The following is an 18155-nucleotide window of genomic DNA, read 5'->3' as shown; positions in this document are numbered from 1 at the left end:
TGAGGAAAACTACATATTTTATGAAATATTAAAGAGTTATACTTTGCTCATCTTGAAGAAACGTATTGAAATCAAGGAAATTTGTACCGAATATGTCTAATTTGAATGAGAAAATGCAAAAACTATGTTTGTGAGCTGCATTCCCTATACTGGTCCATTTCAATTGGTCTTTTATTATACAAACTGACACTTTGTATTCATAATGTGTTTACCTAAAGTGTGTAACATATAATCTCTGTGTGTAGAAAAAGATGTTTATTTTCATTTAAAAAGAGAATGTATAGCAATTATCATTTTTTCAAATATCAAATTTGAGCATAATATAACTTTGATTGCTTGGGAGTTCAAAAAAGCCAATTGATGTTATCACTTTATTGTTTCTCCACTGCAAAGCTGAACGTTATGCTAAGAATCTGATATGTTTAACTACGAGTATTTCAATATCATTTGTTGAATGAAAACTACATTTAATGTTTTCAGCTATTCATACAAATGCGAACGCAAATACAGGTAACACGTGACCACGAGTCTTATATAATTTAATGTTACTAATGCGAATAATTTTGTTGTTGTTTTTCTTCTGCTAATTAATTATTTGTCCTTACTAACTAATATTAATACAAAATCCGTTCATTAACTGTGTTGTTTACAATTGACATTTATTCATAGAAGACTGGTATAAGTTATGTAACAGGACAGATAATATACTACGTTATTACATGATAACAAGGCTTTTTTGTTGTTTTTTTTGTTGTTTTTTTTGGATTCAGCAAAACTATTTGTCTTTGGCCATTTACCAATATATCTTAATGGCAAAGACAATATATTTCTTTTAGTTTAAGCTTAAATTTTTAAATTTTAAATCTTGTATTTTCGCCGAAAACAAACACAAAATCTTTAAGGAAAGCCAATACCCTTATATTGCTTATATTCAATGTAAATAGATAGTTTTAAATTGTTACTTTTAATGAAAATACTCGTATTATTATTGAATATTCTATTCTTTATTTTTACTTTAATTGTACGTATTTTTATTGCTAATTTCTATTTTTCTATTCTTACATTAATTAGTAAAGATAATATTTCTTGCTCTGAATGGAAATAATCAAAGTGCTGAAGGCACTGCAGTTGGGACGTATGAAGGATCAAATAACTATTTTTTTCTATTTCGGGGCAGATAATTCAATGAGTGAAGGGTGTTGCCGGTTGATAAATATAAAGTGCACAATTCAGTAAATGAACAGTAGTTGATACAATTATTCTATGACACACATGTTCAAATATAATATTTAGGTTACATGTACGTGTAGGTCGATCATAAACAGTTATTGGCCTTTTTTGACAAGAGCAACAAGTGAAATTAGAGCTACCAGAGGAAACTGCAAGCTTGACTATTTTAACACATGACATTATAAAGGGAGACAAAGCTATGAAAAAATAATCAATTGTGATATATATCAAATTTTCTGTATCAGTATCAAGTAAACACTCAAATTGTCAATATTTTTTGCATCACATTATATGAATGTGACCATGTCATTAGAACTTATAATGGCCTTTTTTACTGCAATTCTCATGCTAATCTCTTCACTGTATAACGTTTTATAAAGTTTCAATCAAATTCCTTCAATATTTTAATCCTCTCTCAGAACAGTATCATGAAATATATACGGAGATAATTCAAAAACTAAGTAATGTAGAATTTTGGTTATTTGACACAAGACTTTCTGCTCACTAGTCTCTAACAACTGTACTTAGTTTGAGTGTGATATCACTGAAAAGATTTACTCCAGACAACCATTATTTTAAAAAGTTGTTGTACATGTATTTTAAGAGATGATAATTGTAAAATTAAGCTAGAAACTAGAACTCCGCAAGTCGGATGTGTCGCCTGTGAACAATGTAGTTTAGGAGAAATGGCCAGGGACAAAAATGAAATATGAAAAATAACAAAGGGCAATAACTAAAAAAATAATAAGTTCAGAGCAGCAGTTTTTGAACACTGCACTTCTTATTCAATAAAGATCTATCATACTATGATGGTTCAAAGTCCATAGCTTTCATACTTGAGGAGAAATGACCAGGACAAAAATAAAGAAAGAAAATCAACAAAGGGCAATAACTCAAAAAATAAGAAATGCAGAGTACCAGTTCTTGTGCACTGCACTTCTTCTTAATGAGATCTATCATCCTATGAAGTTTCAAGTCCATAGCTTTTATACTTAAGGAGAAATGGCCCGGACAAAATTAAAGTATGAAAAATAAACAAAGGGCAATAACTCAAAAAATAAGAAATGCAGAGTAACAGTTCTTGTGCACTGCACTTCTTCTTAATGAGACCTATCATCCTATGAAGTTTCAAGTCCATGGCTTTTATTCATTAGGAAAATGGCCCGGACAAAAATAAAATATGAAAATTAAAAAAGGGCAATAACTCAAAAATTAGGAAGTACAGAGTACTGGTTCTTGTGCACTGCACTTCTTCTTAATGAGATCTATCATCCTATGAAGTATCAAGTCCATAGCTTTTTTAGTTGAAGAGAAATGGCCCAGACAAAATTAAAGTATGAAAATTAACAAAGGGCAATAACTCAAAAAAATAAGAACTGCAGAGTACCGGTCCTTTGTGCACTGCACTTCGGGTTTATTAAAAGAAGCATGCATACCAAGTTTGAAGTCAATCAGACTTATAGTGACTGAGTTATGCTCCGGACAAGCTTTAGGGACGCCGACAACGACACAGACGCCGCCGACAAAAGTAACCCCTATTATGTCACCTTTTCAAGGCGACACAAAAATTAGGGTTCTTTTGAAAAAAACACTTTCTTTCACCTTGATTATTTTCGCTGTGTAAAAGTTTAATCAAATTTCATCAACTCTTTTCCAGTATTTCTCTGGACAAGCATAATTAAGTACATGTATAATAAAGGTAGATAATTAAATAAGAGGGCCATGATGGCTCTGAGGTTGCTCACCTGTATATACCCCCCCCCCCCACCCTGCAGGGCCAGTTTTAACCCAAGGGCTTTTATTTGAACAAACTTGGAAGACATCCATAAGAAGATGATTCATGCTAAACATCAAAGCTCTAGTTTATTGGGTTTTTTTTTTAAAGAAGATTTTTGAAGTTTTTACTAACACATACTGTTAAAAACAATGACAACCCTGGAGCAGGGCCAGTTTTGACCCCAGGGCTTTTATTTGAACAAACTTTGTAGACACTCACTAGAAAATGTTTCAACTTAAAATATAAAACTCTAGCTATTTGGGTTTCTTAAAAAAGATTTTTGAAGTTTTTCCTATATGCATATAGGGAAAATCAATTATCCCCTGGGGCAGGGCCAATTTTGACCCCGGGGCTTTTATTTGAACAAACTTGGTAGACACTCATTAGAAGATGTTCATGCTAAATATCTTAGCTCTAAGCTCTTTGGGTTCTTTAAAAGAAGATTTTTAAGTTTTTTAACTATTTGCATTTAAAGAAAATTAATGACCCCCTGGGCAGGATCAATTTTGACCCAGGGCTTTTATTTTAACAATCTTTGTAAACACTCACTAGAAGATATTTCATGCTAAATATCTTAGCTCTAGCTCTTTTAGTTCCTTAAAAGAAGATTTTTTAAAGTTTTTACTATATGCATTTAAAGAAAATTAATGACCCCCTGGGGCAGGACCAATTTTGACCCCGGGCCTTTTATTTTGAACAAACTTGGTAAACACTCATTAGATAATGTTTCATGCTTAATATCTTAGCTCTAGCTCTTTGGGTTCTTTAAAAGAAGATTTTATAAAGTTTTTACTATATGCACAAAGGGAAAATCAATGACCCCTGGGGCGGGGCCAATTTTGACCCCAGGGCTTTTATTTAAAAAAACTTGGTAGACACTCACTAAAAGATGTTTCAAGCCAAATATCTAAGCTCTAGCTCTGCTTAGGGTTTTTTAAAAGATGATATTTAAAGTTTTTTTCTTTCGGTTTCCCATGGCAACCAGAGTTCAGCATGGAATCAAATTCTTTGCACAATTTTTAAAGGTGACAGCCAAAGGAACATTCTTAGTGAAGTTTGGATGAAATTAGCGTAGTGGTTTATGAGGAGATGTCATTTAAAGTAAAAGTTTACGGCCGGACGAAAAGGATCACAAAAAGCTTGGCCTGTCACTTTGTGACAGGGAGCTAAAAACTAAGGAATGGAGTTATGGTTCTTTGACACATTGGAAAATTCGAGTCGTTCAAGTTGATGTAGATTCAGTGATAGTTTGGAATAAGCATTTTTAACTTAAGGGTATAATTAAAACATGAAAAGCAAGGTAGAGTTATGTTTCTTGAACATTGCACTTCCTCTTAAAAGTCTCTTTCACTTTTGAAGTTTACATAAAATCCCTTCAATACATATCTAGTATTCATATTTCGGACAAGAGTGTGAAGGACAAATGTCTTCCTAAGTACAGACTATGTTTTTTTTTCTTTATCAACTAAAATCTCAAAAACACCATTAAAAGCATATTTTCCTCCCATGAGCAACCTTTTTCCCCAAAAGTACAAGTCTGTATGGAATGAACACAGATATTTATCCAGAATATTACTTGAGTCCATACCGACAGATGGTTAAGACCGCAACTATATTCTCTCCCTTTCAGGAGCATAAATAATAATAACATGCTAAATCTCTGTATAGTTCTATATCAGATACCAGTATGATGAACCTTACTTTTGTACCATTTAAGTTATAGCAAAATTCAGCTTTCATTGACATACAGAAATGGGTCAGCCTTTAGTCCCCCTCTTAATGAAAATAGAAGGGGACTAATAACAACAATTTATTCTCATAGTTTCAATTCTCAGGTTTATTACTTATCATTACACCAAGCAAGCTAAGAGACATGTTAAAACCACAGGCACTATATACCACATTTACCCATATACGCTCATAATACTATATATAAAGAATAAAGGTCCCTAACGAGAGAAAAATATCATGCAAAACAAACAAGAACTGTTCGGTAAAAATACACCAGATCACTATTTTATCTTTGTGGTTGTCTCTAGGAATAATGTATCCTATCATAAACACTTTTTACTTCATCGAAATCCTACAAAATGCTCCAAAATACGAGCAAGTTTCCAAATTTCACTGAAATGTCATTGCATGTCGTTTTCGACGTCCAAGCGATGCGTGTAAACAAAGGTGAATTCTGGTTAATTTCTACAAAATCAACGAAATAACTGTTAAGATTTCGACATACTTTCTTTAAAGGCAACTTGTATACAGTCAAACTGCGATGTCTTTACTTCACAACTGTCCGACGATAACACTAACAAGCTAAAAAATTAAAAAATAATTGACAGCTCCGTTCCAGAAAGTAACCATTTCCTACATTACCGCACTGAATATAAGGTAAAGTAATGATTGGTTAAGCGGAAAAATCCGAGTTTTAAAAACATTTTCCTTCAAACACAATGTTCATGACTGGCCTTTACTATTGACAGGGGATTCAATTCAGACTAGCCCTCTAAAATACTCCAACTAGTCCAAAGTGTTAATGGTGCCTATACAGTTATGATCACTACATCTGGACACTGGAGATTCCTACCGAGTGTGATGCTTATCTTCATTCGCTTGACAGTGACACATGTCCACCTTAAAAAAAAAGCAATAAAAATTATATGAAGTGCAATAATTTGCAAAAAAATACTTATCTTATTTGTCTCTTCTTACATTTATAATGCAGAGCACTAGATTTGTGTGTCTGTCATACAAAATGACTTTCAATAATACTATTTAAATATATTTTGAAATACAATTTCTTTAATAAATACTCATAGTAATACTAAATTCCTTTTTTGTGATATTTTTTCTGACACATATGTGCAGACAGTACATTGTGTACACCGGTCTTACTGACCTGTGTGAAACCATTCTAAAGCATGATGCCAAGAAAATTTTGGACTTGTGAGAGGCTGTAAATGACCCCAGATTGATCATAAGGCAAACATGTAACCAACGCTGAAAAAGCATTTGACTATATCTCAATCCATTGAGAAGTGGCATCACTTTGAAATCAATTTGATTGAAAAAATCGAGGCAAAATAGTGATTTTTGCAATTTTGAGATGTCCCCCGTTGCCATGGTAACAGAAAATTTAAGCCTGAGCATGTTGTTACAAGGGCAATGGTCCAGTCAACATTTGTGTGCCAAGTTTGATCAGTGTTGAAGCAGTTTTAATAGTATTATAGCAATTTGAACTTGTAACGGGAGACTTTTCAATAAAACAGCCATTTTTTCACAAAATGCTCATGAAGTAATGGGTTAAGAAATTTTGCATCTTGATTGGGAAAAATATTTAGTACCATGTACAAAGTTGTTAATCCAACAAATTGTATATCATTCAAAGCATAAAATACATAAAAAATACATAAAAAATGACAACGGAATGTGTTTTTTGAACATCATCTGTCTGGTACCATATTGGATTGAAATGGAATGAAGAAAAATTGTCAGCTTTGATAACGGGAATTTTGACTTATGATTTTTTTCTAAACTTGGAAAAGAAAAAAAAAGCATATTTGGCATTATTTGCCACTGGGGAATGGGTCTGTTAATCTGACCCGTGGTGACACTGGTAAAAATGCATGTTTTTCATTAATTTTTTTTGGAAAAACAGTTTGGTTTGTGAAATATACATTAAATATTATATAAGTACCTGTTGTTTGTAATAATCTTCTAGTCTTTCTTTAATCTTATACTGTACTTTTTTCTAGCTACATGTACCAGCCTTTCCAAGTGAATATTAAAGTAAATAAACTTTTTTTTTCCTGAAAATTCAAATTTGAGATTTCTTTCAAAATCACCCAAATTTTACTCTTTTTAGTGTTTTATATACAAGACATAAAATACAAATTTTTTGTATTTTTAAAGTCTTGGGAATTAAAAAGTATATATTGTCTTTTACAAAGTATATATAGGTTTTTTTCCCCTATAATATGAATTTTTTTGTACAGCATGAAAGAAATAATTAAAATTTGAAAAAAATAAAGTAATTAAAAAAGTAAAAAATTTTTTCATATTTCTCCACAAAATTACACTAAAAAAGAAAAAAGTTTTTATATTTTATTATGATATTTTATTTTTTCATGTAAAATTTGGGAAAAAAAAGTGAATATCAGAGGCAAAAAAAGTTAAAACAATAAATTCTAATTAAAAATTTATAAATTACTTTAAACCATGTATTGAGAACAGGTATAGATCATTTCCAACAGTCTTGCTTGTTGTGTTGACATTTTCGCAACATGGTTGTGTGGTCTGCCTTGTAATCAAGAGGTCTGGGGTTCAAATCCCTTTAAGTGCCTGAAGATTTTTCAGGTTAACAATTATCAAGGTGGCAGTGATTTTTTTTTTTTCAACTTTCAAAACAACCTGTGGCTTTATAAATGGGAAACTATAGCTTGATTAATCAGAAAAGAGGAAAAATTTCAACCACTCAAAATGGAATTTTACCCATACATTTAAAAAAAGTGTAATTCAATTTAAAGGGGTTCATTTGTCATGATGGGACTGAAATATTTTTTCCAGATAAATGTACCATTTGATGAATGTTTAGAACACTAATCTTTGTACAAAACCTTTAGATCATTTGCGCACTTCGTTTTTCCAGAATAATTATTCAAATTGTAAAAAGATGACCCAAAATGAAATGGCTAGACTTTAAATAGATATTAATTATATATAATAATTTATAAAGGTCAAAATAAAATTATTCTGAAATATTCAAGAATGTGCCCCATTTGGTAGAGACGTAACGGCCGTGACAAGACCAAAAAATTGTAGGCGTATATGCCGGTTTTCCTGTAAAGGCAGACATCTGTGTAATATCAATTTGTAAAATCTGTCGGTTTTGCAGTCTAAGTATGATCGAAATGTCTTGGCTACGAAAGACTCGAGATCTCCAAATTACTTCGAAATTATTTACGAAAGTTTTAAGTCCTCGGAAACAAAATTGGCATCAAATAAATAAACTTAATATTATTAGTCATCAAATTCATAACATAATTTTTCTTTTAACATCCTTATGATTTTTCTTTTTTAAAAAATACCTTATGAGCTTAACAGGTGATAAATTTTGCCGTGAATTTGGTCGAAAAAAATAACCCGGAAAAATTTTCGGAAAATTTAAACCCAATTATTTGGGTAAATTTAGAGACGAAAAAGATTATCTACATCTCTGGGTAATTCTAATTTTAATATCCCCCTTTGCAATTTTTAAAAATACAAAAAATTTTTTTCCCATAAAAAATGTCTTTTTTAAAAATTCTGGAATATAAAACAAAAAAAAGTAATTAAGGGGGATAGTAAGTTAAATAATTTTCAAGCCTCAAGCACTAAAGACCCCAAATTAATTTTTCTATCCATTCATAGAAATTCCCTTTTACCTTTCAAATTTATTTCCCCTAAATTTCTAATACCAATTCAAGCTCAATTTCACATTATTTTCATATCAAGGAACTGTTATGTAATATTTTATATTTGGCGACGATATCAATGCTTTTAGCGTTTTAGAAACTCCAGTTCTTTCAATTTGATTTACAAAATAAGATATTATAGTCTGCTTTTTCCTACCCTCCACAAATTTACACAATTCGGCGTTTCGTTTTTGCTCACATTCAAGTTTTGCGAATAGATACACGGTGGTTCTAAAGCACTCAGTCATGTGTGCCGGCCACCTTGAAATGTTATTTTATGGACTACGTATGATGACAGTATAGAGGCAAACGACTTATAGACAACGTTAAAATTTCTCAAAATTCATAATCTTTCTTCATTCACCATTGAATTTAATTCATATGGAATTCATTAATTAACTGCAATGTGTTCTTATTATTCTGACAAAATACCATATTAGTACTATAAGTATGATATTTTTCTAATAATAATTTTTGCTATTCTTCATATATTGCAGCTAAGCCAAGTAAGATGAGCAAATTCTTTTAATCGGTAGGACACAATTAAAATTGTATAAACGTAACATCTAGTAAATATAATTTATTTCTATATAGGCATATCTATATATGCTTTTCAAAGTATCAAAAAAACACGTGTTATATCGCTTATATACAAGAAATATGATAATCCCTATTTGAGCAGCATAACTCGCCCTCCTCTCAATGCAATAACGGGTTAACTCCTGTTAACATTTAATAGGAGTTAGCCCGGTACTGCTCTGAGATGACGATATGTTATAAAACTTCACGTTACACAACCTACATTTTGCGAAATATGTATTACCTTTTTATAATTATAAAATGTATGCCATACAAATATATACAATCAAGGTACAGGTATATATTGATTTCATAATGTTTGTTTGGATACTTAAAACAACGTTTCTTTTCCTTGCCTGGGCATTAATTGTCACCAGTTAGAAAAAAAATTAAATAATTATAACCCTCTTTATAGCCCTTTTGTTTTACACTTATTTTTTTTTTTTGCTTTTTCATTGACGTAATTCATTTATTTCACAATTCATTTCATTGACGCAACAACGTCATACAATTAATCAAGTGCAATCATAATTCGTATTAAATTGTAACTCTGATTTGCTTTTTGTTTGGTCACCACAGATTTATTTTTGCTTAAAATCCTTTGTTTTATTTTTTTCATTGCAAATATTTACTTAATCACGGAAACTAAAATCTGATATATGCGTCTTTAACTATTTAAAACTTTCAAAAAATGGATGGCATGTACTACCAAATGTATTTCTTTTTCTTAAGTTTATATATTTGTAAGGCAGACACATTTATTTATATTTTGCTGTTTATATTGAACTGCCATTCTTGTGAGTATAACAAAATATTGCATCCCATGCATTTTTGGTCAACTCTACTCTAAAATATTTTAATAGAAACAATGTATTACAAAAGTCCCTTTAATATATAATTTTTGTCCCAGTCTGACTAAAGTTCAGATTTCTTAGATATAGATCTGTTTGCCACCGTGTTTGTTTTGCCATCATTGTGTTTGGATTTTTCCGATAAAGCTATTTTTAGATTTTCCAGCAGTTAAATTAAGAAACCGCATCGCTTTCAATATTGTTAAGCTCGCCAATGATTGGCTGTTTGAAAAGTCACGACATGGTGACCTTCTATTGGCGCCCGTCAGATCCTAATGTGTAGCTTTAATTAGGCGCTGATTTTAATCAGATTGAATTTAGTTCAAACTAAGTATCATAATCTATAAAAATACTGTCACGAAAACGTTTAAGTACTCACTTTTCGTTAATATGACCTGTATATACTTATTAAACAAAAATAATTACTATGTAAACTTTATAAACATCTTGTTTTATATTAACTTATGGTTTGGCAAACATTTAATACATTTAATTTAGAGTATGTTTATTTGGACTGCGTGTCTGTGTGTCGATAAAGTTTAAAATGCACTTAAATGTATAATATTATAACATTTGTTATGTTAATAAATTAACCTTAGCTAAACATATGTTTTAGTTTTGCTTATTTTTTAACATCCGATTTTATCACCATCTATTGTATGTTTATATGTCAATGTTCGCAACATTTCTTTTAATAAAAACACATTTAAATAAATAGTTCTAAGGATATTTCTAATTTAATATTTTTCCTTGATCTGTAAGTATAAGACTTTAAAAATGAAAATGCTAAATGGTGTAAAAATTGTTGAAACATAAGTCTGCAAAATTGCTTAAAAGGACTTTTCCAGCTTCCATTTTCGATCTGTCCGTTATCAATTTTTGGAAAATAAAGACGTTAAAAGTCAGCCAGCAAACAGTATAAAGCCAGATAAGACTACACAGACGTGCACGCTAGCCTGGCTTTGTACTGGTGGCAAAGTCCAATCACGTTTGTCTCCAGCATGGCAAGGAAAAATCATTCTAAACACTTGAAAACAAAAACACATGCAAATTTTCACTCCTGCAGTTAATTTTTTTGGCAATACAATATTAAATATACTTTCCAAATATGAAATGAATATTGCACTTTTTTATTTTGAATAATATGTTCATTTTTTGTCTACCGTTTTTGCAATACATTCATATATTAATGTTTTTTATTTGAGTTGTCAATAAAACCTGAAAACTAGACTGTTTAATACATGTATTATTTAAGAAATAATATCGGTGTGACCGGTGTTTATCGGCTATTTAAAACCGGTTTGAAGTTTTGATTCGTAGCTATTGACCACGAAGACCGTATTTTTATTTTTGTTTAATATTACCATTATTTATAATACATGTATATTATCTTTGTCATTTCAGATATCGTGAAAACTACAGATGTTATAGTACGGGACGCCAGCTCAGTAAAATCTGCTAATTCAGTAAGCACTGAACAACGATCTGCAAATCAGTCTCCTAACAATAGTCCCCATGCTTCGAATAATTTAGTTGCAGTTAACACGTAGCACTAAGTTAATTACTATTTATAGATGTTATGACGGATTAAAATCTATTTATAGTGTCGCGTCTGCAGCTTGTCAGAACTCGGTTTGAAAACGAGGCTTCGTATACAATACATCAGATAAAACGAAATGGAAACGAGGCTGTTCAATGTTTTAAATATGTCAACGCATGCGCAAAGCTGTGGAAGTTACAATTTTGCAAAGATGGGAGAGAAACAGAAATAGAAATGTCGAGCATTACAATTATGCCATAGTAATTTGTTGGGAGAAATGATGATAGCTGTTTACGATAGAGAATCAGTCATCGAAATCTTCCTTTTTATTTGTTGAAATATTTTATAAACTGTGTCCAGAGTTTAGAGGAGATTTTGTGTTTAGACTGTCGTACTTTTATGCTCCTTTTCAACTGCTTACATACGTGTTATATAAATAAAACAATGTATATTTGTGTCTAGAAAGAGGACCTATTTAATAAGTGAATAAGTCGTGGTGTGCTGATTCGAATAAAGGATTGTTAATTAGGATTTTTCTAAAGTCGTATCCAAGGATAGAAGAACGCGAGATGCATGTGAATTTAGTATTATAAGGAATTTAAATGTTCTTTTCTTCAAGTTAAAATTACAGCTAATAAGGTAGCCATTTGGAGTTCTTTTTTCAAGGATTTCGCTAGTACAACAAATCCAGTCAGTAGTAAAATGTTCCAGACAACAAGTTTGCGCCACCAAAAATAGTATGGGATGTTTTTACAATGCGCCATTGATCAAACTTAGCTAGGTTATATTCCGTGTAGACTGGAACATCAAGATACAAGTCAACCTGGTTTACAAGGAGCACTACAGCAATCAAAATGTTCTATGAAAAAATTGATATGATAAGGGGCGACTGAACCTAGGACTATCCATGAGAATTCATTTCATCATGGTGAAAAGTTACCAATATGTCGACGTAATATATTGATTAAAAATCCATGTTCAATAAGTTGACCAATTTATAGTTTATCTAATTTACGATATTTCCGAACATAACTAAGGTACAACAATGTTCTTTCATTTTCGTTATGACTTCACATTTTTAGAAATGTTATTTGTTTTATCTGTTGAAATATTATTTTATTATTTTCCTGTTGTTTTTTTTTTAAAGATCATACATCAAGCGTTGTAATAATTCCGTTATTTACATTCGAACTAGGCTTTTACAATTTTACAATTTAAAAAAAAAACACATTTGATTTATATATTTTAATGCAAAAGTTTTAAGATGATTACCGATACGCTTATATATAAGAAAAAGCAAGTAAATATTTAAGAAACTTGAAACGCTTATTTATTAAAGAAAAGACAAATGTAACAAAGTGTTAACGGTCAATGTTGATATAACGCTATATACAATACATGCAAAGTCCAGTAACAACACGTATACATTTTTAAATTAATCTTCAACATTTATTTACGCGTTTCGATAAGAAACAGTAGCTATATCAGGGTTTTTTTCATTTATTTACCCTTTTTACGTAACCTTATTAAATATTTAGAGAAACACCTTACATTTTTTACTGACATGTCAATTTAATACACAGTAGTCATAATGTTTTTGAACATTGCAAAAGATTAAAGTTAAAATGATGCAGGTTTTATATGCAAGATATATCTTATCATTGAAAAATAGAGTTGTCATGTATTAAACAAAATAACAAAGTAATAATGGATAATGCACGGTTCGAATTCAATTGCGCAGGAATATAGAATCACGAAGGCCAATATGCATGAGTGATTAAGCATTTGAACGATAAAACGTGCATTATTATTGTATAATGCAAGAAAAATTAATATCTATTTCCATTCATTTCCATTCTAACATGCTAATAAAAAGTATTGATAAAAATATGTTGAACTACATTGAGCGAGTAAGTGATTTTCTTGATGCCATTTGGATTATTGGCGTCAATAATGACGTAATATGACGTGTAAGCAAACGTCTTTTATGGTGTGCATATATCTTTTAATAATGCACTTGATTTTCCTATCTGTTTGATAGGGAAATAGTAAGAAGCGTGTTAGAATGATATTTATTAGCATTTCTAACAGTTGCTATCTTTAGCGAAGACATGGCGTCATTTTCATTCAATATCCGTATATAGGCAATACATAATATGCGGAGATCTGTTCTTAAATAATCTATAAAAATCTCAAATTTAAAGTCTAGATGCGCCAAGTTTGACAGTAGACCGTTTTTATTCCTAAACTTACATTTCTGTAATAGATTTTGTACCCAAAGACATAGCACTTGGTGTTATTCTTGACCGATAATGAACATCAGATATGTATAATCGTAATTTTGATGATATATCTAAAAACTATACGAAATATAGAACAGAATAGAACATATTTTATTACATAATATGACTTGAACATAACCATAACAGTTCCTCGTCACCACACATATAATATACAACATACATTCAATACACCGAACATGAACGTACAAATATACAAAATGATAGAAATTTTCCGATAAATACTGTTAGAAAATGATATTTTTTCAATTATTACCGTTAGAAAATGATATTTTTCAATAAATACTGTTAAAAATGATATTTTTGAATAAATACTGTTAGAAAATGATATTTTCCAATAAATAATGTTCGACAATGATATTTTTGAATAAATACTGTTAGAAATTGATATTTTCCAATTAATACTGTTAAAAATGATATTTTCGAATAAATACTGTTAGAAAATGATATTTTCCAATAAAAGCTGTTAGAAAATGATATTTTCCAATAAATAATGTTCGACAATGATATTTTTGAATAAATACTGTTAGAAATTGATATTTTCCAATTAATACTGTTAAAAATGATATTTTCGAATAAATACTGTCAGAAAATAGAAAATGATATTTTCCAATAAATACTGTTAGAAAATAATATAATTCCTAGTTAAAATATTTCTATTTGTATTCAAGGTTGAGCATGCAATTTGAAATAACAGGTACAGTAACAAAATGTACAACAATTTTCATGAAAAAAAAAGATTGATAAACTTTGAAATTTTGTATAAAGTTCTATCTAAATAATTATTTCTTTTGAGTATTTTTATAAGGTTAAGCGGCCAAGGCTGCTGCAATTTGAAGTAACTGCATGATACAATAACAAAATGTACAACAATCTCCATGAAAAAAATAGATTGTCAAACTTTTAATTGTTGCTTTAAGTACTGTCGGGCTCATTTGTTCTTTTGAATAATTTTTAAAGGGTAAAGCGGGCAGTAAAAGTGTGATTTTTAGAACATGCATTGTTTTTATGTTATACCAGTATTTGAATATTATTTCGGATTTTACGAATTTTACTTTCTTAACCCTTTCCCCCATGAGCATATTGTGAAAAATGGCCATTTTCACTGAAAAGCCTCCTCTTACAAGTTCAAACTGCTATGAAACTATGAAAAATGCGTCAATACTAATCAAACTTGGCACAAATGTTGACTGGACCATTGCCTTTGTAACGACATGCTCAGTCTTAAATTTCCTGTTACCATGGCAACGAGGGGACATCTCAAAATTGCCAAAAATCACTATTTTGCCTCGATTTTTCCCATCAAAATTTATTTCAAAGTGCTGCAACTTCTCAAGGGATTGAGATAGAGTCAAAGGCTTTTCAGCGTTGATTACACGTTACCTTATGATCGACCTGGGGTCATTTTAAGCCTCTCACAAGTCCTAAATTTTCTTGGCGATGAGGGGGACTCCGCCCCCTTCAAAACCCCAAACAGAAGGGGCACATCCCCCTTCTGGCAACCCCCTGATGTATCTTTTGGATGGGGGGCGGCGCCGAAAAAGTGCCCACTTATTTTAGCAACATTTCTCAAACGAAAACATGTGTTTGGGACCCACATAGGACATTTTTTCACTATTCCAGGCCTATAAAAGGGGGGGGGGTCGAAAGTGCGTTGTTTCGCGTATATATGAGGTAAAGGGTTAATTAATAAAATACCATTATACTTATCATCTTGTTAACACGTGATACATTGATACACGTGATACATTGAAACACGTGATACATTGATGTAATACCGTAAACATTATTATCTAGTCTTTTTGTAAACTTGTAAGTTATTGATTCAAGAGCTATCTGCGTCTATGAGATGAGAGTTGATACTTAAGTTAACAGGCAGTACATTCCTAACCCTGCTGGAACCAAAAGATGAGTAGGTTTTTAACACCAGTATAGAGCCAGGCCAGCCTGGACGTGCGTGCAGTCTGACACACGCTCTTTAACTGTTTGAAGCACAGTTTTGTATTTTGATATCTTGGATTTTCTGAAACTTTACATGAAATGTTCTAATTTAAAGGGCATCTCTATAACAAATATTTAGCAGTATATGATTCATTTTGGAAAAACCAAAATACAAATAAATCAACATACAAATCAAAGTACATGACCCTTTAAACTGCGGAATTTGTCAAATGGGTTTGCCCTGCTTCGGCATTCGAACAGCCTATATTCACAATGTATATTGTTTCAATTTAGAAAAACGAAACAAAAATTGAACTCCCAACAGTATAAGAGTCTGTTTAGACCAGACGGACGGACGGATGGCCAGGCTCAATTCTCTCTTAATGGTTGCCAAATGCTTATCACATTTTTCCTGCAAGTTAAGCGGTTATTTAAAGGTAAACTTAAATTTGTTTTACTTAGTCAAAAGAATACAACTGCATCTTTACATTTACTGTTGAAATACAGGTAATATAATGGGCAAAGATAAGTAATTATATCGAGGATAAATGTATTGTAAGCATTATATATGTATTAAAGGTAGGAACTGTCTACCTTAAATATCTAAATTAGAAAAAAAACAGTCAAATGAAGAGAGATGTGAGCTTAATATAAGTTTATATATATAATAACATATAATACAGCGATGTACGTGGTTCAGTATTAAGGCAGGTCTAGTCAAAACGTGTTACAACTGAGCTTTTTTTTCATATGTTATTTCTATATATTTTTCCAAATACAACTTTGTCTTTAGAATGCTCTCTCTATACTAATAAGGAGCTATTTGTAGGCTAGTTAATTGTTGGTTTTATTGATAGTTTGAAAATAAATGCATTAAAACAATACAATATATATATTATATTCCTAATAAATTTTAATTTGAGTTTTGATGGTTTTTTCCTATCCGTTACAACAATAAACAACAAATACGGGAATGATACTCATATTTAGTAACAAAAAACCTTTAAACAACTCAAATTTTGACTTTTTACACACGTTGCTAAATGGTCACGCACGTGGCTGGAGTTTTTACTTCATCTGGTACAAATATGTATAATTATGTCCTTTCTTGTAGAAACCGAGAAGATGGCAACTCGCAGAGTTAATTTCTTAACTCTCAATGCACTTAGTAAGATTTGAAATTGCATTTCTTATATGATACACACATATAACACTGACATGTTTATATATTCTGAAAGACAATTCTACTGTTAAGCATATTGCAATTTTGTAAATGTTGATAAATGACATAGATATTTCTTACTATTATTACAAATGTTGGGCTTTTTATATACTGAAAGACAATTCTACTGTTAAGCATATTGCAATTTTGAATATGTTGTTAAATGACACAGATTACACTCCTTACTATTATTATTATAAATGACTGGTTGTTAACATTTTTGTGACGGTCCAATCTTTCATAATGTTCATCATTATTTTTTATTGTTTAAAACATTTTCATATAATGCTTGAAAATTGATGAAGATAAAAGATGATTTATTAAATGTTGCTGGTGAACTGTGAGGTATACTCGTAACTTTATAGATATTATTTAAAGTCAATTCTTTCGCAGTGAAAATCACATTTAACAACTTTATTAAATTTTTATCAACAGTATAAAAATATGTATACTATAAAATAGGACGTTTTTTTATATATATATTTTTTAAAACTACAGCTGAACTCAGTGTGACGAAAAATCAAACTAGAATTAAACTATTATTATCAACATTTTCTATCAACATTTTTTTTTCCATTTCGTTTCACATGTTTATGAATGATGTTTTTTTCTCAGGCGTTTCATTCGTCTTAACCAACAATACGTTAAGTTTTGATAAATAATTCAAATTAATATACCTATATTAAAATAATTCCAGACTGTTTTGTTTTCTTGATTTTATTTTTTTTTATTCATTAGAAAAACTTTGAAAACGTATACAACAATGTTATTGCGTTATTTTAGTTACACGGTTAACAACGAATCGAATGACGTTGACGTTGAAAATCCCTCTCCATTACGGCGTCTTTAGGTACCTGCATATAAATGCCACCTTTGTACAGCCGTGCCCCGTACACAACATACTGACTTTTGTTCCATGAATTTAATGCACCTTCTAATAGTAATGGACTTTTTCAACTTCAAAACAGACCATCCCGAATATAACACAAGTTAAATAAGATACCGTTAAAAGAATGTTTTCTAATACTATCAGTTAATAAAACGATTAATGCCCGATTTTGATAAAAGTTGCCCGTTATTTTTGGAACAACAAAAACGATGGCAGTTCATTTCATAAATTACTACACTAAAACATTTCAGTGGCAGTTTTTTCCATAAATTGCTACACCCAAAAATTTTCCATCATTTATGATTGGATTTAAAAGATGTTATTGTAATTAAACTGTTTTATGAGAATTAATTAATTAATTTATATGCACACAGTT

General features: G+C 30.6%; 1 protein-coding gene across 15 annotated transcripts in view; it reads left to right on the top strand.

Annotated features, from left to right (window-relative positions):
* Positions 1-14315, top strand: part of LOC132745393 (potassium voltage-gated channel protein Shaw-like) — a 136447-nt gene extending 122132 nt beyond the window's left edge. For all 15 annotated transcript variants that reach the window (XM_060734325.1, XM_060734317.1, XM_060734384.1 and 12 more), the window contains 2 exons: positions 481-510; positions 11292-14315. In XM_060734325.1, coding sequence (XP_060590308.1) covers positions 481-510; positions 11292-11437 — 176 coding nt within the window. In that variant the 3' untranslated portion in view covers positions 11438-14315. The remainder of the gene's footprint in view (positions 1-480; positions 511-11291) is intronic.
* The last annotated feature ends 3840 nt before the right edge of the window (positions 14316-18155 follow it).

This window comes from Ruditapes philippinarum, unplaced genomic scaffold (assembly GCF_026571515.1).
Source record: "Ruditapes philippinarum isolate M1 unplaced genomic scaffold, ASM2657151v2 ctg410_1_1_1_1, whole genome shotgun sequence".
In the NCBI taxonomy this organism is placed as follows: Eukaryota; Metazoa; Mollusca; class Bivalvia; order Venerida; family Veneridae; genus Ruditapes; species Ruditapes philippinarum.
Note: the sequence above shows the minus strand (reverse complement) of the source record. Positions and strands in the feature narration are given on the sequence as shown.